Source organism: Alligator mississippiensis, chromosome 10 (assembly GCF_030867095.1).
Source record: "Alligator mississippiensis isolate rAllMis1 chromosome 10, rAllMis1, whole genome shotgun sequence".
Classification (NCBI taxonomy): domain Eukaryota; kingdom Metazoa; phylum Chordata; order Crocodylia; family Alligatoridae; genus Alligator; species Alligator mississippiensis.
Window position 1 is genome coordinate 21682489 of NC_081833.1, and position 22586 is coordinate 21705074.

A 22586-nucleotide genomic window follows, 5' to 3' on the forward strand; every position below is an offset into this window, starting at 1 on the left:
AGATAATAACTTCGATTTAGTGGGGCTAGCGGAAACCTGGTGGGACCCTACCCATGACTGGGCAGTACACATTGAGGGCTACAGGTTGTACAGAAGGGTCAGAGTAGGGAGGAAAGAGGGTGGGGTTGCTCTCTATGTAAAGGAGCATTATACATCTACCCTCATCAAAATGGGATCAGAGGAGAAAGTTGAGGCATTGTGGGTTAGGATACATGGAGGTCGAGGGGAAAGGGACTTGGTGATGAGGGTCTGCTACAGACAACCACACCAAGAGGAAGAGCTAGACTTGGAAATCTTGAGGCAGCTCTCAGAGGCCATATAGTCTAGGGACGTGGTTGTCATGGGGGACCTAAACTACCCTGACATCTGCTGGGAGGAGCAGTCTGCCAAATCCAACCATTCACGTAGGTTCTTAACCTGCTTGCAGGACCTTCACCCAACGTAGGAGGTATACGGTCCCACTAGGGGGAATGCCTTACTGGACTTGGTGTTAGCTATGGGGGAGGACCTGGTAGGGGAGCTGCAGATTCGTGGTCACCTTGGGGACAGTGACCACCAATCAATCGAATTCACCTTACGGTGTAGGGTGGGTAAGATAACTAGTAGGGTGGAAGTGCTTGACTTTAGGAAGGCTAACATCAGTGTGCTTAGGACTCTAGTCAACCATGCACTGCAGGAGAACAGTATTGGTGAGATGGGAGTCCAGGAAGGGTGGTCATTCCTAAAGGAAGCGATCCTTCGGGCACAGAGGGAGACGATCCCAATACGAGGGAAAAGAGGGAAAGGAGTCATCAGTGTGACAAAATCATCAGAAAAGCTAACAAGTGCAGAGTGCAGCACCTAGGGTGCAAAAATATCCAGCACACCTGGCTGGGAAGTGACCCTCTCAGCAACACAGAAGTGGAAAGGGATCTCGGAGTCATAGTAGACATAGGGTCCAGAGGAGGGCCACTCGTATGGTCAGGGGCTTACAGGACAAACCCTCTGAGGAGAGACTGAGGGACCTGGACCTCTTCAGCCTCCGCAAGAGAAGGCTGAGAGGTGATCTTGTGGCCACCTACAAATTCATTAGGGGGATGCAGCAAGGGATCAGAGATGCTCTGTTCACCAGGGACAAGGAACAAGGGTCACAAACTGATAGAAAGCAGATTTAGGCTAGGTATCAGGAAAAACTTCTTCACGGTAAGGGTGGCCAAAATATGGAATGGGCTTCCAAGGGAGGTGGTGCTCTCCCCTACCTTGGGGGTCTTTAAGAGAAGGCTGGATAGGCATCTGGCTGGGGTCATCTGACCCCAGCACTGTTTCCTGCCTAGGCAGGGGGGTCAGACTCGATAATCTGTTGAGGTCCCTTCTGATCCTACCATCTATGAATCTCTGGGTTCAGAGATGAATAGAAAGGTAGGGAAAGTGAGAGAGAAGATGAAGGTGAATTTATCCCACCTGTAGAAGAGCTAAGTAATATTACCATGCTGATATAAGAAAGTGGGAACATAGCAGAGCTTAAAAGGCTTATACTCATGATCAGGAAGAAATGGGCCATAATCTAAAAACATCTCTTTCTTGGCTCCTTTCAGAGAAAGCATTGGTTCCAAACTAAAAGAGCATGAAATAAGAAGGTAAAATGACAAAGCTATTATCAGACTTCATTAATATACTGTAGTGCAGTATCAGGGACCCTGCAGGGATCATTGTACTGACCTGCATCTACATTTCATCACTGTTTTTCTTTAGCATGTAGCTAAAAGATGAATCAAACTCCACGGTTCTGCACAATAAGATGCTCCTCTGGGTGTTGCGACAGGCTTGCAAACTAATTATTTTATTCCAAGCCCAATGCCTTTTTTCAAAGTTTTCAAAGATGCTCAGCTTTCATTTCATGCCTGCTACTGGTTAGAAGTCCTTATCACTTTTGAGTCAGCAGACCAATGGCAAATGTGTGCTGGGGAAAATGGTGAGAACAGCTACCTACTTTTGTAAATCTGTGGAGCCACTACTGGAAAATGAACAATTAAAAACAAGCACCTAGGAATACAGAAGATTTGAATAACAGTTTTAATAAGGCAAAACTTTAGCCATATTCAGGAAAAAAAACTGGAACAAACAATGTAAAAATCAAACATTTTAGCAATTAAGACTCAAAATCTGATACAAAAAGCATCCCGTTTAAAGCTTCAAACAGACCTGCTGGGGATTATTGAAAGCAGAAGTAACGGAGCAAAACTGTGGAAGACAGAGCAGTACAACAAATAAGCAGACAGAAAACCAAAAACAGGAGGTGGTATTATAGACAACGGGAAAAAGATGGGAAAGTGTTATTGCCACTCAGTTCTCCATTGCTATCTGATGAGTGTTTCTGTTTTCACTCTAAATAGAACCTTGAGACCGAAGTTTTGGTGATCCATGATGTCATCTGAAAGGGAGCAGCTATTTTTAGTTTCTGTTCTGTGTCGGTCACTGCATAAATCTAGCCTGATAGTAAAAATCAGCTCTGTGAAATCACATTTCAGTGTGTAAGTGGCATACACAATCAGCATGTTTTTCAAAGTTGCCTTTCTTCCAAATTTCACTGGCGCATACTTCAACTACAAACAGATCCCCACTTGAAGCAACAAGACTGTCTTCTTGTAGCTAGGAAACCATCTTCTTTGACCATTCAATAAAAGGTGGAGCACTTTGCATTCTTTTAGGGATTTTGACTTGAGTCTGCAGCCATCCTTTGTAAACTTCTTCTTGGATCTGAACAATATTTTCACGCACAAACTGAAATACAATAAGGAACTTTCCTTAACACTTGATATTATATATCGGCATATATATAAAAGATATTGAGATAGAGTAATACACCAAACAACTGCACTGTATAACAGCTTGACTGGCTACCAGAGACCAATCTGATTTTGGAACACCCATTCCTGAGGCTGCAAACTTTAGTACATCAATCTGTGTTAGCTTGGTTTGACAAGGATGAAAAGGGAAAGAAGTATTTTAAGTTAAATTTAATCAATAGTGAAGGTTAATTAAAATGAATAAAAATTGAAAACTATGGGATCATCCATGTTATTTATATCCTCAAACTGTCAAAGCCATTTTAATGTAAAGCTTTGCTTTTACCTTGAGCTTGTGTTATGTTAAATTGGCTTAAAGTTGAATAAAAACATTAGCCTCAGCTCTTTTGTCAAAACCAGCCAGCTTACACTCAGTGATGTTTTTCCTGTTCCTGAAATATTACAGCTGCCTTTATCAATTCCAGCCAGAAGGAACACCACAGCCATCCCTCCTCTGTGTATATTTGTGAAGAAAATATAAGAGGTAGGAAAAAGAGCTCAGCCTCATTAATATCTCTTTGTTTTAGCAACCCCTACTGGCAGTAGAGCAAAGGAACAAAATACAGAGGAAACCAAATTGAAACAAGAATCAAAGACAGACAGCTATAAAAATAAATTGCAGCAGCAGAGAATACAAGGCTTTATAAGGACACTATGGATTTTGAAAGGGGAGCCACAATAGCTAACAAATGCTCTGACTCTGGAAATATCTGATATAAACAGATGTTGGGGGTCAAGAAGGAATGGCTAGTGTTCATAAGAGACCAAGTAAGTGCAGCATAAACAGGAGGGGTAGAGAATGCTCTCAGCTGGTAGCCTAGTGCAATTGTTCTCAACCTTATTAGCCTCAAGGCACCCCATCACTTTTCTGAATTTAGCAGCACCTCAGATTCTGGCTGAGATTTACTGAGCTAAAATCTAAATTCAGAGAAGTGATGGAGGGCTGCCTTAAGGCTAAAAAGGCTGAGAAATACTAACCTAAATGGTACCAGGGGAGGGCGGCGGTAGATGCCAGACCTCACTCTACTGTGCTCCACTCTTTTCACTGCCTGGCCCCCCTCCCTATCCCTGGTCCATACCTGAGGGGGTAAGAGCGGTTCCTGTGGCCAAAGCTTCTCCCCTGGGGTTGTGTTGGCAACCAGAGCCATCTGCTGCCATGGCTCCTCCTGCTGGCTCTGGAAGTGTGGGAGAAGCCACAGGGATGAGCTGGGCTAAAAAGCATGGCTCAGAACATGCATCAACCTGCTTGCAGCAGAGTACAGTGCTCAGAGTGTGGGGGTGGGCAGCACAAGCATGCCAGAGGGTGGGGAAGGGCAGCAGTGTCAGGTCCCCAGAGGAGCAGCTTGCCATGCTGCTGAGATGCTGCAGCGGGTGTGGGGAGCTGGATGGGGGAAGGAGAGTGCTTTACGGACTGGGTGCTGTGGCACTCCACAAAAGATCTCATGGCACCCCAGTGGATAGTCATTGGCCAAATGGTCAGGGCACTTTCCTGAAAATAGCTGAGATAGAGAAGGTTTGAACCTATCTGACGTAGGCCTAGAACCCAAATCCTGTACTTCCCAGGCCACTAAGCTATTGGGCAAAAGGTGAGTAGGTGCTCCTTTTTGCTATGTGTGCACTCTCAGCAGCAGTCAACCAGTGTGGCCTGTTCTTCACCTAAAGAACTGGGGACTGAGGCTGAGTTAAGTTACTTCCCAACACTGATTTGGACTGCAGGAAATTTCGGGCCTTGTTACATGGTAATTTTGGCTAGCTTCTGGAGCTCTTAACCCCTGGATTGTCTGCACATTAACAGCTTAATGTGGCATTAAACATTTGTTATATGGCTCAAAGTTATGCCACTGCATGGCAGGATTATCTCTGATCTGCACTACCGAGCTCCTATTCCATTAAGGTGTGGCCACTGCCTACAGATGTGCTGCCCAAATTGTAGGGCTGTGTGAAGCTGTGGTCCCCAATTTGATATGGTGGAGATTTAGCCCGATTTGGTGGCCGAATCTCTGAATCCGAATCAAATCAGAGGACCCTTTAATCTCTCCGAATCAATTCGGAACCCTCTGAATTGATTTGGAGAGATTCAGACAGATTCAGTGTTTCAGACGTAGACCTGCTTTAAATGTTTTTTCTACATACCTCTAGGTAGCAGGGGTTCTGCACGCTGTGGTGCTGGGGCAGATGCAGCGTCCCACAGAAGCACGGGGGGGGGGGGGGGGGGGGGCTCCCCAGCACGCTCGGCAGCAGACCCAGAAGTGGACCAGAAGCACTTCCGAGTCCACCAGGGAGCGTGCTGAGGGGGGCCCCCTTGCACCCCCTGGCTCGACAACTGGTGCCTCCTGGTCTGGGGGAGCACCTGGGGTCCCCCTACAGATGATTGCTGGGCATGGAGGGGCCCCCAGCATGCTCCCCGGCAGACCCGGAAGTGGACTGGAAGTACTTCTGGTCCACTTCTGGGTTCACTGCTGAGCACGCTGGAGAGCCTCCCGTGCTGTGGGATGCTCCATCCACCCCAGCACTGCAACGATCACGAGCTACCTCAAGGTATGTAGAAAAAACTTTTAAAGCTGTGCCTGTGTCTGAATCGCTGATTTGCTGAATCAGCATCGAATCATCAGATTCGGTTTCGGTCAAATTGAATCAGGGACAGTGATCCAACTCAACGGATCACATCATTGTCCCTGATTCAGGCCGAATCCAAATCTGAATCGAATAGGGCCTGTTTTGCACAGCCCTACCAAATTGGAGTCCTCTGGTATCCCAGGAGTCCCTGCCTGTAGAACATGGATAGAAGCCTGTCCTGGCTCACCAGCGGTCTACTGGCAACTCACAGCTACAGCTCCTAGTCCTGTCCCTGCTCACCAGGCCTGTTATTGGCAAGTCACAGCTATGCAGATAGGGGACAGTCAGAGAAGGGTGTGACTGCTCCAAACTCCAAGCGAGAAGTAACATCAATTAACATTTGTACAGCTCACAGTGTAAGGTGTAGCAAGGCCCTTAGGCAGGAGTTAAATGTGTAAATATCCAAGTTGTATCACTTCTGAGCTTATTCAATAGGCCAAGTTTAGGTACCTACATAGGTTTTCAGGGCAAAGTGCAAGAGCTTAATGATTCTAGGAGCCCAAGTAGTTTTGCAGGTGCTGCTGGAGGATCACCCTTTGGGCATGCACATATTGCTTCCATGCCATTTGTGAAAGCACTGGTGAGAAGCATCACCCATTTCTGCTCTGTATGTGCCAAACCCAAAACGAGGTAAAGTCAGCTATGGACACCCCCATTACCACTCTTAAGCAAGTCAGAGACCAGTGATCTTGAGACTTGTTTTGGAGAGATGTCCTCAGGGCAGCCTTATTTCAAGGTTTGACACATATATTGGGAGTGAGTGGGCAGTGTTTTGCTTCTCCTAAGAGCCCTTTGTGACTTAGGTGCCTAAATTTTGTTCAAGTCCTATTTAGGAACCTGCAAGGTCAATCAGGAACTGACCCTTGATCTTTGCCTTTGTACCTCAGTACCCACCATGCAAGATGTGCATTTACCTAAGTGGCTGCCATCAAGAGGTTTCTGCAGATACTGTAGATCAAAGAAGGAATGGACTGAGCTGACAACCAAAAACACAAGGTGGCATCATTGCCTTGTCTATAAATTACTTATCTGGACTATGCAATGTAGATTAATATAATCTCTTCTCTTTCTTTTCCATGCTTTCTTTCCTTTTTCTTTCCCTTACCCTTCTCTCTTCTGCAAATTGTTTCTGAAGACACCTTATTTGAGCCACTCGAGAGGCTCTTTAAACATAGCTGGAGCAGCTTCTATCTGTAAATGGCTGAAGGCTCATCAAACAAACGTGCACTTTTCATAGTTCACTATTGTGATACTTTTCCTATAGTGGTTGGCAGACATCACAGCCATGAATTAGAAGTCTTTTTGGCACTGTCACAGCTATGTGACTGAATATTCTTTTCTATGTATTCTAGCTATTACAGTGTCATTTTCACTCCAGCAGCAAATTAATAGGTAATAAAATAGGAATAAAACAGTAATCATTAACAGTACTTTGCAAGGAGCTCAAAGCACTCTACAAAGTGAGCAGTGCTACATCTTGCACAGACATGGTCTCCAATTATATATCATTGTAGTTTTCAATTGGGTAATCACACCAGAAGGTGTCTGGCCTTTCTTGTGTCCCCCATCTCCCCTTGGCTAGAATGTTTCAGCTCACCTCCACAGCTGCAGAGATGTCTGGAGAACACAACTCCCATACACGTAGATCACTCAGCACCTTCAGAAAGGTGCTGGGACGGATTCTCAAGTCTGGGTTCTTGCCAAATTTTTCCAGTTTCTTTAAGATTTTCTGTGTGCGACTGTCATTCTTCACAGCACTGGGGAGTCTGGATATCAAACTCAGAAACCTTTAACAGCAAGAAGAAAAGAGCAGAGACTAAATAAATAGATGCCTTTGAAACTGATGTTTACCCAGCTGGGTACCTCAGACCTTCCTGATACTTTTGCTCGGTGCAGTTTCTAGGAAATGATGGAAAAAAGGCTTGTTTTTATTCTTCTCAGACCTCTGCACCCAATTCCTCTTGCATGGCATTAAAAAGACTCCTTAATTGTTCATTTAAATTCTAGGTGAAAACCTGTGGTGTGGAAGCAAACAATAAAATATTGACAAATGTTTCCATTTTACTTCTGATTTGCCCTTTTCATCTTTTGCCTCTCTATTTTGTTTTGTCTCTGTAGATTTTCTGAAGCAATCGGTGCCTGATCTGACACAGTGTCTGATTTTCTTTACTGTCCCTTTTCCTGTTGCTGTCATCATATTTTTCCCCTGTGCAGGTTGACATAAATCTCACTGATGTGAATGCACTGTAACACTCAGTCTTTGCCATTTCACTCTGAATATGGAGACTCAAGAAAAGAATTACACACTACAATAAAAATAAAGCTCTTGTGAAAAGACTCCCATTTTCTCTCGACTTTCTGTGTAAATTTTGTAGTGCTGCTTTGACAATCCCAGAGATGGATGTCTCTGACCCTTCCAGACCATATACATGTGAGGGATGGCAATGGTGTCTCTCTAATTCTATCAGAGTCCTGAATACACTGGCATATCAGCTAATCTTTAGCACAAAGTGCCACCTCTCTCTAGCAGAAGACAAATACATGCATGTCAGCAGCAAGAGGAGGGTCTTCCCTAACCATTAAGGCAGGAGGCAAGTTAGTCCTTGTCTATACCAGGAGTCCATTGCTTGTATGGCTACACTAGCAAACAGGGGGCAGACCCAAGGGGTATGCTGGGGGTGCAGCTGCATCCCCCTTTAGCTGTGTAGCATGTGCAGGGAGCTCTCTGAGCTTACCAGCTCATCAGTGCAGTTGCTGCTAGAGCCTGCACTGATGCCATGCTCAAGTGCAGAGGGTGAATGCTGCTGCCACTTATTCCCCTCCTCTTTTCCCTTGCTGCCAATTTTGGTAGCAGGCAAAGGAGTGTGGAGTGTGAGGTGCGGGGGAGGAAGGCAATCAGCAGCAGCATTCACCCACTGAATACCAGAGCCAGGCTGATGTAGGTTCCAGCAGCAGCTATGCTGATGAGTTGATGAGCTCAGAGAGCTTACTGCACGTGCCACCTAGCCAAGGCCAGATCTTACAACTGACGAACAGGTGGAACAAATACACTGTAACATTGGACTCAAGCCTTGGGAGCTCAGAATCCAGGTAGTCTATTGGCTTCCATGGCGGGACGGGATCCTAGGATTTTGAAAAGGGGGGTGTAGATAGTAAGGTGCATCATCACATATAACACAACACACATTTTTATCCAGGTAAAACTTCTAATTTCTTTTTACTAATATGCTAGGGGTCAAGGGCAATGCCATGTTATTCAGTTTAAGATGGAAGCAAAAACAAATACAATTTTATTGGAATGTGCATTAATTTGCTATATCATATGATGTATATAAAAACCCCAACCAACTAGGCAAAAAAAACAATCAAAAGATATTGTTTCTTTAGTCCTGTTGTCATTAAAATGTCATTAAAATTAAATGTATATCTCTTTCAGATTCATAAAACAAAATCTAGCCTTCTTGAGCATCTGGACAGTGCATCTAATGTTCACTGAAAATTATTTCCACACCCGAGTTGATGTTTACCTGAGATAATATTTTTAGAATTAAAAATAATCTGCAGGGATGTGAAATAGGAGCAGCATTAAGAGGAGCAGCTAACAGCCAGCAGAACAGCAGAAGAAAGGATAGCTTAGTTACTGGAACATCAAGACTATTAAAAAATGGAGAAAGGATAAACCATGAAGTCAAGTGACTCCCTCCTTGCTGCCTGGCTGCTGCCACTGTCAGGCAGTTGGTTTTAAATTTTGGGTGGACCAGGAATCAAAGCAATGTGTGACTGCACTACTGCATGCCCTTTGGATCTGCTCCTTGTTGGTTTCTAATTAGACATTTTATTTTGCTTTTGGCAGACTTTTGAAACAAAGAAGAGCTTTGGTTTTACAGGAAAGGCTTTTGGGGCACGGGGAGGGAGTCAAACTAAGTATCTGCGCTCTCTCACCAGTTGCATTCATCTTCATCATGTTCTCTTTCAGCTCTTGTTCCAGATTGTCTCATTCTTTCTAGGTCTCTCTCAAAACACTTGATACTTTTTAAAGCTTGGTATTTCTGTGAACATTTCTCTTCCCGCCGCCTGCAATAAAACTTGAAAAAATTAGAATGGGATATTTTAAAAATGAATGTTCTTGCTGAGAGTTAACTGGGAACATAACAAAGATGGCAGAAGACTGATGGATGAAAAAGTAAATTATGTTCAGTCTGCAGATACTAAAATTTTGTGTTTTAGTTGTGATTTCCACATTTAAATCTCTTCAAACAATTTACAAACCATAATTAATCTGTGAGATAAAGAACACACTTAGAGATCAAATGATGCAACAAGACAATACAACCACCTCAGGGCTCTAAACAATTGTTTAAAGGTAATTAGGAAAAAAAGAAAAAAACAGCCATGCTTGTTTGAAACCTAGTGGAGAATAGGTTGAGCATATTTATCTGAGTTGGAATTTTATCTGGGAAACCAAACTAATATCTGTAATCATATGAAAAACTCTATTACATTAGATTGAATGCAAGTAGTCAGGTAAGGCTGTAGGACCTTATTTCAATGTAAACTTAGTGAACAGAATGCCACGTATTGAATTAGCAATGTTATTTCCTGCCGCACGTCAATGCTTCTCAGAGGTCTTTCCCACAAACACTGATCAACCTGGGTGTGCTTGTGAGATTTACAATAATTACATATGAGGAGATCTCAGGTCTTTTTCTCTCTGAGCCAGTAAAATTTACAAATGTTATGGGTAAGACTTCTGTTCTAGAAGAAAGGATCACAAACACTGGCTGACCGATAGACCAGAATTAATGCTGGCCTAGGAGAAGGCTGCTCACTTGTCCTCTGGGTGAGAGAGAATTCTGAAAGCCCAGGAATGATGTTAAAGAGTGTGTGTGGATTGGCCTTAAGTGAGGATGACTTAGTAGTCACTCTTTTGTGGAAAAGAGGTAATGGCCTCAAAAGTAAATAAAACCTGCACTATTAACAGGACAGTGGTCTCAATGTGTGGAGCTAGAGGGACTGAGATTCTCAGACTAAGAGTCAGACTACAATTTGAAATGCAACAGCTGGTTTTGAGATTTATATGATAAACAAAAAGACTGTCTTCAGTCTGGAAAATGTTAATTGAATATTTCTGAACATAACTGATGCAATTGAGAGTCAACTGGCTAGAGGATAAAGGAGGCAATAAGCTCTATGAAGCTGGGGGAATTTTATCTTAGTGTCCATAAAAGGCACATGTAAAAGTAAATATCCAATGTAATGTCCATAGAAATCATTCAGAGAAAACCTAGTACGTTCACTTGAATAGTCAGCCTGCAGTGTACATCCTGTGCATGGGTAGGCACAAGACTATCCAGATCGACATGCCATTTGTCATTAGTCTGTTGCCACGCCATTTCAGAGAGCAGATTCATCTTTAAAAGGTTTGGAAGCAAGTCCTCACTAATATGTATAGTGAGGCATTGCATATTTTGACAAAATATAGAAGGTATTCCAGTTCTTACCTTTCAAGTATCTCCAGGTTGTCATGTAAACAAAGTGCTGCTTCTTCAGCTATGGCTGAGAACTTCTGTCTCATCTCAGCATGCAAATTACATTTGCTTTCAATGAAATAGCTGGCATGGCGGCTGCAGGTGGAAAAATACATAAACCTGGAGTTATGCATCTGTGGGGCACAGTGCTGGACTACTCTGAATGTAGAATCTTTTAAAGTGATGTGAAATGAAAACCTCAGCTCTCGGACACTTGAAAGCTGACAGATTCCCATTTACTGTAAACATGCAAATTAAGGAGCAGAGAGCTTGGTTTAAAGCTGATCAGATGCTAGAAAGAACTGCTTGCAAATATTCATGTGATTCAAAAAGCACATTTTTCTCTCAACCATATCCCTAACCTTTTTGCATTCATCTCCTGGAACATATACCAGGTTTGAGATTTATTGGCAATTTCAAGTTGCATATTCATTTGTAAAATCCACAGGCTATGCTGTTCTGGTTAGTTATGTCAACCATCCAAATCAGCAACAGAAACAAACTGCATGAAATATAAATAAAGAACAGATTGTGAATTGCAAATAATACCAGACACTGAACAGGGCCAGACAGCTTCCTTATTCATAAATGTTTAAGACCTTATAATGTTTTCTCTAACCTTCAACTGGTAAGGTTTAACTAGGCCTCCTTTTTGACCCAGTAGTGGATTTAAACATAGAAGGGCAAATATTTAAGAGAGAATACAGAAATTTGGCTTTACAATTCATATTACTGTTAGTAGGAATATTGTGACAAAGTCCACATACAGTGTATCAGGCAGCATATGTAGCGTAATGGCATTTTGCTGGCTCGCTGTGCACCCCTACAGCAGCACAGCTTGTAATCCACCTGTACTGATATCATGAAAAAGATGATATGCAGCATGCTCTATAGTGTGCTTACCTTTTGGTCCTCTTTATGTGCTTTGTGCTCTCTTCTTCTTTAAAGGTTGCTGTGGTTGTTTTGTCTTCTCTCACAGTCACAGAGAGTGAACTGCAAGAGAAAAACCCAAATCTCTTAAAATAATACAGTATGCCTTGCAATCCAAGGCACTGCAAAGAGGAATAGGCAATTCTGTAGATAATAAACAGCTATGATGCCAACCAGATTCAGCTGGCTTGAAACTGAAAACTTTAAAATTAGCTTTCATCTTGTCTTAGATGTAATCAAAGAAGGCTAAACCCTTTAAGGTGATCACAAAAAGTTAGATCTTTGGTTGTTAGTCATATTAGTGGGGAACCCAAGGTAAAATCCTCATGCACTATCTTGCAAATATAACATAGGTTTTAGAACATCCAGCAATTAAACAACTGACAGAAGGCAGAGCTTTATTGACTATTATGACAACAAGATGCTATCTGGCATTTGCATGCCATATGTTTTTCACACAAGAAGCTGACTGGATGCAGCATATGAAGCTGACTATATGGTACCTGCTTAGATTTTATTTCTACCTTCTAGGCCTCTGGTCCCCTGCTGTTATGCTGTCTTGGTCTGCTGTTGCGTTTACTTTGTCATCCTTCTGAGCCCCATACAGGGAACTGCAAGACAAAACAAGGTTTTAAAAATTATACACAGTATGCCTTCTCCAGCATGAGATATCCTACTGGTGCTGATGAATCACTCCTGATTTGACAGACTTAATCAGAACCATCCAGCTTTGTACTTAATATTACATTTCAAATCAACCAGAGGGGAATATATCACTGCACATGTCTAATTACAATAATTATCTGTTGTGGAAATCCTCACTATGCTAGGGACAGGCTACAGTATCTGGGACAGTTCTTGGTCCTCTTCTCACTGAGAAATTCTTAAGTTATCTTCATAGAGTCCATCAGAACCTAAGTCAAAACGTGTACAGAGATGCTGTGTGAGTGGAGAGGTCCAGAATGACGGCAGAACGCGAGTTAGAGAGCTAATAGGGATTGAATCCAATAACTTAGACTGGGCTTGAATAAGTCCCACATAAATGAGATTAGATCCAGTGCGCTGACCTTTGCAGCCTAGCAGGGCTGCTCTCTTCTAGTAGGATTCCTCCCCTTTTTACCTTCACATAAACTCCCGGAATTTCTCGTCTCTAAAAACCCCCCTTCAGCAATCTTTTTACAAGTGCAATTATTATGGATACGTCTGAACCACCACAGGTTCAGAAAAGTCCTGGCTACTGCTTTTCAAGTTTAGTGGAAAGTTCAACATAATAATTATTGAATATTATGTGTTAGGAATAATTCTTACCACCACATGTATTTGAGTCATTGAGAAGAGATCAGTGCTATTCCTGAGTAGCATTTCTTCTTCAGAAATCCTTGGAATCACACAGCCAGTTGTTGCCAATTGTGAAAAACAACCTCTGATACCTTTTTGACTCCACACAGTTTTAGGTACTTTTGCCCCAGCATTTCCTTTAATTTATTAGTGAATATAAATACATAAGGGTAGATTTTTAATGATGGTGATTCAGCTGCATAGCTTTCCTTAATAATAGTGGGAGAACTAAGACAAAACTCAATATGCCGTATTAAAAATGTACAACTAGTAACCTGATACATAACAAAACTTCACTGATCCCACCTTTCTTTCAGCAGGACAAATACTCGTGTGTTGTGTATGCACGTGTCATTGTATGCCATATGCCTCATGTGAAGATTACTGCCTGCCACATAGCATGTGCCACACTCATTCTTCTTTAAGTATTCTTACCTCTTATGCCTCTGTTCCAGAAATGCTATGTTCTCTTGGTCCTTCAATCCACTTATGCTAACTCTTTCATTCCTTTGATAGGCTGGTTGTGCACTGCAAAGCAAGACAGCGTGTCCTTGAAATTGTACAGAATACATCTTTTTTCCAGCATATGAACAATGCTGGTGGTGCTGCTTCCGAGTCCTGAATGGAGGAATTTACATAGTTTCTGGCTGAGTGGAAGAGTGGTTTAACTAAAAGATGTGTAGGTCTAGGGGTAGAGGGTGCCGTGGTACAGCTGCATCTACTCTACCCCCAAACCTCATCAGCATTTCTATTCAGGTGGTGCTGAGAGAGTCAATTGACTCCATGGCTTATTATAATCTACCTGGTTCTTGGTAATCTATTTTCATTCCACAGGTGGTAATGATCCTCTCTCCTTGTTAACTGTCTTAATGTCCCACTATTCAAACTTATCTTTTCGCCATTGCTGGCTGTTAGCCACTTCCTGGTAATGTCTCACTTTTATTTTATTGCCCTGCCAACTGTTTTTAATTCAAGCTAAAAATCAGGGGTAACAATAAAATTAGCTCAGGTGAAGTATTAGTGGCACTGTAAAAAAGACTAGATTTTGTTTTACAAATTTGAATGAGAGGTGTACATTAAACTATAATGACTACAGGAAGAATGAAACAATATATTTGGACTTTTTTGACCATTTTTGCCTAGGGTGTTGTGTTTTTAAAACTTAATACAAAATCTAGACAATTCATGAACATTCCCATAAAGTTGCACTTGCTTTGCTTAGATCTAAAACTGAATAATACTGAACTAGGTCCCGTAGCTTATTAGTAAAGCTTCTAGTTTCTTTTTAACTGGAGAAAAATGTGTCATATTGTATGTGATGACGAGCCACCTCATTATCTGCATCCCCCTTTTCAAAATCCTTGATCCACTCATGTGTGGGTCAGATCCCCAGATTTTGTAAAATGGTGGAGCTCCACTAGCTTCAGTGGAACTATGCCAAATTACATCAGCAGAGGAAGTGGCCCATCTGTATGTACACACAGGGTGCATCTACACATGAAATGAATGCAATGCAATAAACTCTGGAGCAGTTCGAGCTGGAGTCAGCTGCTCCCAGGTTCAGAGTCTACATGTATGCCCAGGACAGCAACAGTTTGAGCCGGGGCAGAGCAGCCCCAAGATGGCAGCAGACTCGGGGGGGCAGACACAGGCTCTGGGTGGCAGCGTAGGGTGATGGAGGGCCTGGCTGGGGTGCAAGAGTGCTAAAGTGCAGAGTTGTGTGGCAGGCAGCCCCACACTTTAGCACTCTCATGCCCCAGCCAGCCTGTCACCATCTATATGTGCACTTTGTTCCACTTTATTACTCCACCTTATGATAGTGCTGTCCCTGACAGTATTATCCTATGGCAGAGTTAATTAATTTACTGTGCTATAATACCAGCACACGTGCAGACAGAGATGCTTTACTGAGGAACTAATTAGTCAACTCTGCAGTAAAGTGCACATGTAGACGAATCCACACGGTGCTCGACAGAAACACTTAAACTGTAATCGGAGAAATAATCCACATGCACATAAAGGCTAGGAAAGTCTATGCCACAAAAATCACAGTACCTGAACATAGACCTCCTAAGACTAGAAAAGAATTGAATTGCAGTCTTTGCTGTTGTGCTTCTCTCTTTGCTTATTTGGCTGGCAACCTGGGGGCCTCCCATTGATTGAAGTGGCATTGCACGCCTGTAATTGTGGCGGCGGAACATGGCTCACATTTTTGGAAAATGTTCAGTTTGAGGTTAATTGAAGTGGCCCTAGAACTTCAATAACATTATGATTATGAATGACATCCGCCTTTACTCACCATTTACTCTTGAACACTTCTAAAACGTGGGGATAATTTTAGAGAGAAAATAATAGAAGGTCTGCTGGAAATGTTACAGAGGGACTACAGAAAATGTAATGGTGGCTCCATAAAAAAATATTAAGAAACTGAGTATAAAATGGCCTATTTCTCTGTAAAGCTTCTGTACATGATTTTTACAGGTGTTGTATGCGTTGTTTTCTTGTTGTAAGGAAAAAATTCATGACAGGCCCATCTGCAAAATACAGTCAAATGAGCTATTCTGTCACCCATACAGTGGAATGTCCATGTCACACAATGCTGAATTTAAGCAGACACTCTCCTGGAAAAATAGTGCTGTGTTAACTCCATCATGATAGGCTTCCTCTTGCAGTTTTGTGGAAGCCAATCAGGTAACATACCTCTGCAGTCTAGTCTTCTTAGACAAATCTTCTGCATCAAATTGTTTTGCCACATCTTCATGGATTATCTGAAGTAACTTCTGTAAGTCTGATGAAAAAATATATTAATAAAATCTGCCAACTAGATATTGCAATCCTTCCTTCCTTTGCAAGGACTTCTGTATACACTGGCCTCAATTTCTAAATATGCTCAGAGGAGAGTAGAGCCCAACCTGAAGCACCTTTAAAAAGGTTTTATATTCAGTACTTCTGAATAGCCAGGTTCCTTTAGGATGTTTCATGCTGAGCACCCAAAACAGAACCTAAAATCATTAGCCACCTGTTGAAGTTAGGTCTTTGTTCTTTTAGTTCTGGAATAAGTAACAAATAAGAAAATATTCAACCCTGTTAACATTAATCAATACTTATTGTGTATAAGAAAAGTGGGCAACTTCAAATAAACTGTATCAGTTGAAATTCAGATCCCTACTTTCATTCCAAAGATGTATCAATACATGTCATACTTAGTTGACTTTGTCACTATATCTTTCTTCTTTAAGAAAATATAGCCTATCAGATGTTAAATTCCATATCTATCTCTCATTTTCACGATATATTTAAATAATTCACCCTCAAAAAATGCTTCTTTGGTTCTACCTTTCCTGTCCGACTATCATGCTATCTTTCCCATTTCTTTCAGATGATCTCTTTCATTAATGCTCCCTTTGTCCATTTCTCCTTCTTGTGACTTAATTCCCCTGTGTTTCCCCATCTCTCTTGAACAGCCTCTCTCTCTCTCCTCCAAGGTCCTTAATGAAGTCATTGTTCTTCAAAATCCCTCTCAAACATGTCTTTTTACAAGCTTTCCACCATTAGACCATTATAGCCTTGATGACCAAATACTGAACACACCCATCCAAGAAATACAGTAAGATGATCAACCCTATTTTGTCATTTTAGCACTATCCCCACTTCTCATTCCCTAATGCCACACCTTCTGTCATCTGTTGTCATCAGTACTTGTGCTATTTATAGAATTTGGAGTTGCTCCCGCAAGGTGCTGAATATGTCCTACCATGTTGAATTTGCAAGTCAATGAATGCAACAGTACATTCCTCAGCATAGGGACTTTTCCTTCTCTGTGAAACACCATGCATAATTCAAATATTGCATGGGAGGTTTATAGAGTGCATACATGGACTTAACATGCTGTCAGACAACATCGAACAAGACAAGATTACAAGAAATAAGTGCCAATAGTTATGTTCTTATATTCAGATATAGGCATCTAAATGAAGTGGCTTGATTTTCAAGAGTTACAAGCCCTTGGTCAGAAACTCTGGAGCTTAAATCCAGACAGTTTCTAATAGTGACTTGCAGTTTGAACTAGTACTCCTCACTATGTGACTCTGATCCTGCAAGAAAACTGGGTTCCATGACTTAGGGCTCCTCTACACATGCAGGTAAAGGTGCAATGGGATCTGATGCATGATCCATGCAATTGTGCCTCCTGCCATGCCACAAGTATATAGCAAGAGATGCAATTATGGGATTGTGAATCAGATCCCATTTATGCCATATTACCAGTGCAACGGGAGCCCAATCCTAGGCTCCCCCTGGACTGGGAAGAACCTGACCTGGGCTTCCAGCCAAGGGGGCGACCACAACTGATGCACTGTCCCAGCTGCAGGGGTGCTCCAGGAACACCCACAGCTGGGAGACCACAGCTGCCACAGCTGGGAGACTGCAACTGATGTGGTGTCCTAGCCTGGGGGTGCCTGGAGCACCCCCATACCTGGGACACTGCATCAGCTGTGGCTGGGAGCCCTGTTACCTGCTGGGGCTCTCAGCCACAGGGGCCCTGGTTACCCGTTCAATTAATGGTATGATAGGAAGCAGCTACAAAGTTATTACTCACATTCTGTGGAATAACTTTGTAGCTTATTCCTCTTTTTATCACACCATTAACTGATTGAACATGTGGCTCCGTGACCACTTAAAGATGTGATTAACTGGTTAATCATGTCTTAAATGTGAAGTATAGATGGGGCTTTACTCAAGTCAGTAAGTGTGTGCACCTCTATGCAATTTCTCTACCTCAATTCCCTATCTGAAGACCAGTAATTTACACAATTTCAAATACTGTGGAAATAATAATCCTTACAGCATCATTTTGTATTAGCTTAGTATTACTAGAAAAGACAAAACTGCAAAGGCAGATGGCCTTGCAGTTAAGGTGCTGGATTATGACTCCAGAGATCTGAGTCTGATCACATATCTGCAACACACTCCCATACACTTGGAAAAGCCCCTTAATCTTTGTGCTTCACTTGAATATCTGTAAAATGGGGGGGTACTACTACTTATCTACTTCACAGGGATCTATGGTGGATACATCTATTAACAAATGTGAGGGATTCAGATTCTAGAGTGGTGAACTCCATGGAAAAGCTCAAAATTAAAATATGAGCATTAAAATGAAGGTCCCTTGTATAAATATATAAAAACCCCACTTTTACATGTGGAAACTGAGAGCCTAAACTGTCAGTTAAAAAGCTTTGGCAGATGCAATCCTGTTAGTATTTAATTCCTCTAAATATTCCTGCATATTTTTTCTGAGGGTGAAGAAAACGTCTGTCATTTGAAATGATTTGCACATACAAATACTTCATTATGCAGCAACCATGAAAAATCAGGCTTACATTTAGCACTTTGTTATTCAGAGCAGGGATCACACAGTCTGTACACATTAAAAGAATTTTTTAGATGTGGCAAAGAAAGAACGCTTGGAACACTAATCTACTTTTATAAAACCTTTGCCTGATTAGATGGAGACTGAATAATAATTTAGACAACCACGAGACTCTGTGCCTGAGGATGGCAGCTTCCATGTATAATGTGTTAGCATGATGTGACTTACAGAAGCTCTCGACAAGTGTAGTGCTCACCCTCCCAGCAGTGCTGAAAATCAAACTTGTGGAAGTAAGTTCTATATGGCAGCAGGTACACTACAATAGAAACTAAATTAAGACTGGGTAAATGACTTCATATTCAATTACAGACTCGCTTCTAAAGTGAAATAAAAACCCTCTGTAAGGAATATGCACAATTTTTTCTGCTAAGTTGCCTACTTTACCACACGGTGTTTCCCATATATTTTTAAGTGATTGTATTGTCTCAAAGGTAAATCTGTATGGATGATAGAAAGCCTCATAATCTATTTGAACACAAGGCTACAGGGTGACTGAGCTGTTTTAATCTAGTTCCTAATCTGCCCACGAAGCATCCTACAGTCATGACCCTGTGTTAAACATGATGCCGTAGCCACAGAATTCACCACAGACTCCAAGTCCTGCTGTATAGATGACCCCCAACAATGAAGCTTTTATTTTTCTCAAAGAAAGTTCTCAGCTATTATAGCCGTGATGTATTCATTTTCTGTCTCAAAGGTTTACAGTGTCCTCTTGTTCCTGAAAACAGGCAGCCTGAAACAACTGTTCTGAAGTGGCAATTCCTCCTATTCATCCCAGTGGGCCATTATCCCCAAAGCCCAATGGTGACAATATAAACGTCAGTTTAAATGATTGTTTTTGCAGAACTAGGATGGTCCTATTCTTACACATTAAGGCTGGGTGAGAAATAGTGCAGAAGTCAAGTGGTTGACTGAATAATGTCAAGGGTAAATAAACTAGGAAATTAAAACCCCTTGAATTTTCAAATCACCTCCACTGTTGGTCACAAGAAAGAGAGTATATACAGATTCAATTCTTCTTCAGTGCCAAAAGCTTCACCTACTATATGAATACTAAAATTCCATACCAGCTCACAAGTCTTCTTTGGTGGAGAAAGCACCAGCATTTTTAAGCTTGGTTGTCAACAAGTCTATCTCCCACTCCCCAAGAGCATAAAGGTAATGGCATGTAATGTTAGAATAGTTCATATGAGCAACTATAATAAACGGACCATAGATTTTCAGAACTAATGTTGTAAAAAAAATAAAGAAAACAAAAACTAAATACCCAGTGCATTTTAATATGTCCTTAGAGCTGCTGGAAAATTTCTGTTTACTTTCAGAATACAGTTCCTAAGGGTGCGGCTACATGAGACGCTTTACTGCGCAGTAGCATAGTTTATTGTGCAGTAAGCATGTGTGTCTAAATGTGCACATGCTTACTGCTCAGTAAACCTTGCAAATGCAAGTAGCAAATTTACTTGTGATTAGTTACTATGCAATAGCGCTTGTGTAGGTGCCTGACTGGGAACAAATCTGCTCCCAGCCAGCCAGTCACCAGGGGGCAGGAGATTGCTCCCTGTCCCTGGGAGCTGCCTGCTGCCAGGGTGGGCTCCTCCAGTGGAACCAAGGTGGGGACTCTGTTCCCATGCCCCAGCAGCAGGGAGCTCCAAGCCCCCAACTCTGAGATCACAGATCTCGTGCTGGGAGATAAGGATCTGACAGTCCAAGCCATGCGATTGTGGAGCTCACGTTGGGAGATAAGGATCTCCCAGTGCCAGCCCCATGGTTGCAGAGCTGGTGCTGGGAGCTTTCTGCTGGTGAGGGCTGGGAAGCCTGTTTCCCACCCAGCTCCATGATTATGGAGCTGAGCAGGAAACAGGCTCCCCAGCCTCTGCCCTGTGACTGTGGAGTGGGGGCTAGGAACTGTCCGGGTCAGGGGCAGGTCCCAGCCCTGTGCCCTGATTGGTTGATCAAGGTGTGGGGCTTGGAAAGAGCTGCAGGGCTGGGGCAGGTCCTAGCCCCCTGTCCGAATCTGCTGGTGGGGCAGCTAGCAGCAAGCTAGATGCTAGCTGCCCCACTGGCGGATTGGGGCGGGGGGCTGGGATCTGCCCCACCCTTGCAGCTCTTTCCAAGTCCCCTGCCCCTGATCAGGAGGCCAGGGCCAGGAGCTCCCTGCTGCTGGGGCAGGGGGATATTGTCCCTACCCCAGCAGCAGGCAGTCCCTGGGGGCAGGAGGCAATGTGCCAGCTCTGGCCAGGATATAGCTGTCTCCTGGCTCAGTGCTCCCTGCCAGCCTCTGGGCTAGCACCCAGGGGGAGTCTAGAGCTCCACCTGATGGTGGCAGGGGCCCATTGCAGGGCCACAGGAAGTGGGAGCTGTTTTCTGCATTAGCAGCAAATCCGCTCCTGTTTCTCAGCATGTGTAAATACTTGCCCAGGAGCATTTACTTGCAAGTAGTTTACTTATGAGTAAACTGCTGCTGGATCTAATGCACGTAGATACACCCAAATGTGTAGATACACCCTGAGTGCTGCAGAGATTAGGAGTATTTTTGTGCAGAGTATATGCATGTCGTGTCTATAATTCACAGAAGAGTCTTGTCTAGTTACCTTGCTTTCCATAAGCAGGATGGTCCATTGGGTAGGGCACTAGAATGGGAGTCAAGACAGTTGTGTGTGGTATTCTCATGCGTGGGGAGGAAGTCACTTCTCTGTTTCCCTTTCTGCCTTGTCTGTTAACAATGTAAGCACTTTGTAGGACTGTTTCTTACTATAGGTTTGTACAGAATCTAGCATACTGAAGCCTTAGTATTCTTTGGATGGTACTGGGTCCATACACATGAACAATTAGCACATAGCAATAAACTCTAGTGCAGTGCACACCGGAGTTTATTGCTCTCAGGCACAGCGTTTACATGTCAGCCTGGGACTGCAGCACATTGAACTAGGGAGGGGCAGCCCCAGCTGGTACGGATCCGGAGGAGTTAGCCTGCCAGCCTGGGGCTATTGTGCTCCAGTTCAACATGCTGCAGAGGAGCTGGCTGGGGCATGAGGGTGTTACAGTGTGGGGCTAGCCAGCCGGTAGCCCCCTCATTGTAGCACCGTTGTGCCCTAGCCAGTCCTGGTTACCATCTATATGTTTGTTTTGGCACATGTAACTGCTTCACTGTAGGATAGTACTTACCATTGGACAGTACTATTGCTGGATCTAATTAATTCACTGTGCCCTAATACAGGCACACATGTAGCTGGTGACATTTTACTGCAGAGCTAATTAATTAGCTCCGCAGTAAAGTGCATGTGTAGGTGTACCCACTGTATTACAAATAGATGCTGCATTCTTCTGAACACACATAACCCTCAAATTTAAGAATGAACATATATTTTCTCAATAGAGTCATTCATCCACTCTACTCAGTGCTGGTGAGGCCTCACCTTGAGTACTCAATCCAGTTTTGGGCATTACACTTCAAGAAAGATATAGACAAACTGGGAAGAGTTCAGCAGAGAGTAACAAAAATGATTAGTGGCCTAGGAAACATGACTCACAAAGAAAGGTTGGAAAAACTGGGATTATTTAATCTGGAGAAAAGCAGACTGATGGAGGGATTTGATAACAAACTTCATATATATAAAGGGTGGTTATAAAGAGGATGGTGATAGACTCTGTGGCTGCCAGGGAGAACAGGACATGAAATAAAAGTCTTAAATTGCAGCAAGGGAAATTTAGGTTAGATATTAGGAAGAATTTTCTAATGAGGATGATGCTTAAGTGATGGAACAGATTACTTTGAGAGTTTGTGGACTCCCCATTCTTTGAAGCATTTAAGAACAAGTTAGAAAAACATGTGGATGAGGTGGTTTAGACAGGCATGATCTTGCCTTGAACAGGGGGTTGGACTACATGACCTCATGAAGTCCCTTCCAGACCCCTCTT

At 42.8% G+C, this 22586-nt stretch overlaps 1 protein-coding gene across 3 annotated transcripts in view; it reads right to left on the reverse strand.

Annotated features, from left to right (window-relative positions):
• Positions 1-2029: 2029 nt before the first annotated feature.
• Positions 2030-22586, reverse strand: part of CCDC60 (coiled-coil domain containing 60) — a 150194-nt gene continuing 129637 nt past the window's right edge. For 2 of the 3 annotated variants that reach the window (XM_019493766.2, XM_014593638.3), the window contains 9 exons: positions 15938-16025; positions 13673-13765; positions 12424-12510; positions 11873-11962; positions 10943-11065; positions 9384-9515; positions 7039-7228; positions 3905-4000; positions 2030-2760 (listed from right to left, as the gene is read on the reverse strand). In XM_019493766.2, coding sequence (XP_019349311.1) covers positions 2629-2760; positions 3905-4000; positions 7039-7228; positions 9384-9515; positions 10943-11065; positions 11873-11962; positions 12424-12510; positions 13673-13765; positions 15938-16025 — 1031 coding nt within the window. In that variant the 3' untranslated portion in view covers positions 2030-2628. The remainder of the gene's footprint in view (positions 2761-3904; positions 4001-7038; positions 7229-9383; positions 9516-10942; positions 11066-11872; positions 11963-12423; positions 12511-13672; positions 13766-15937; positions 16026-22586) is intronic. The other variant, XM_014593639.3, reaches the window with a different exon arrangement.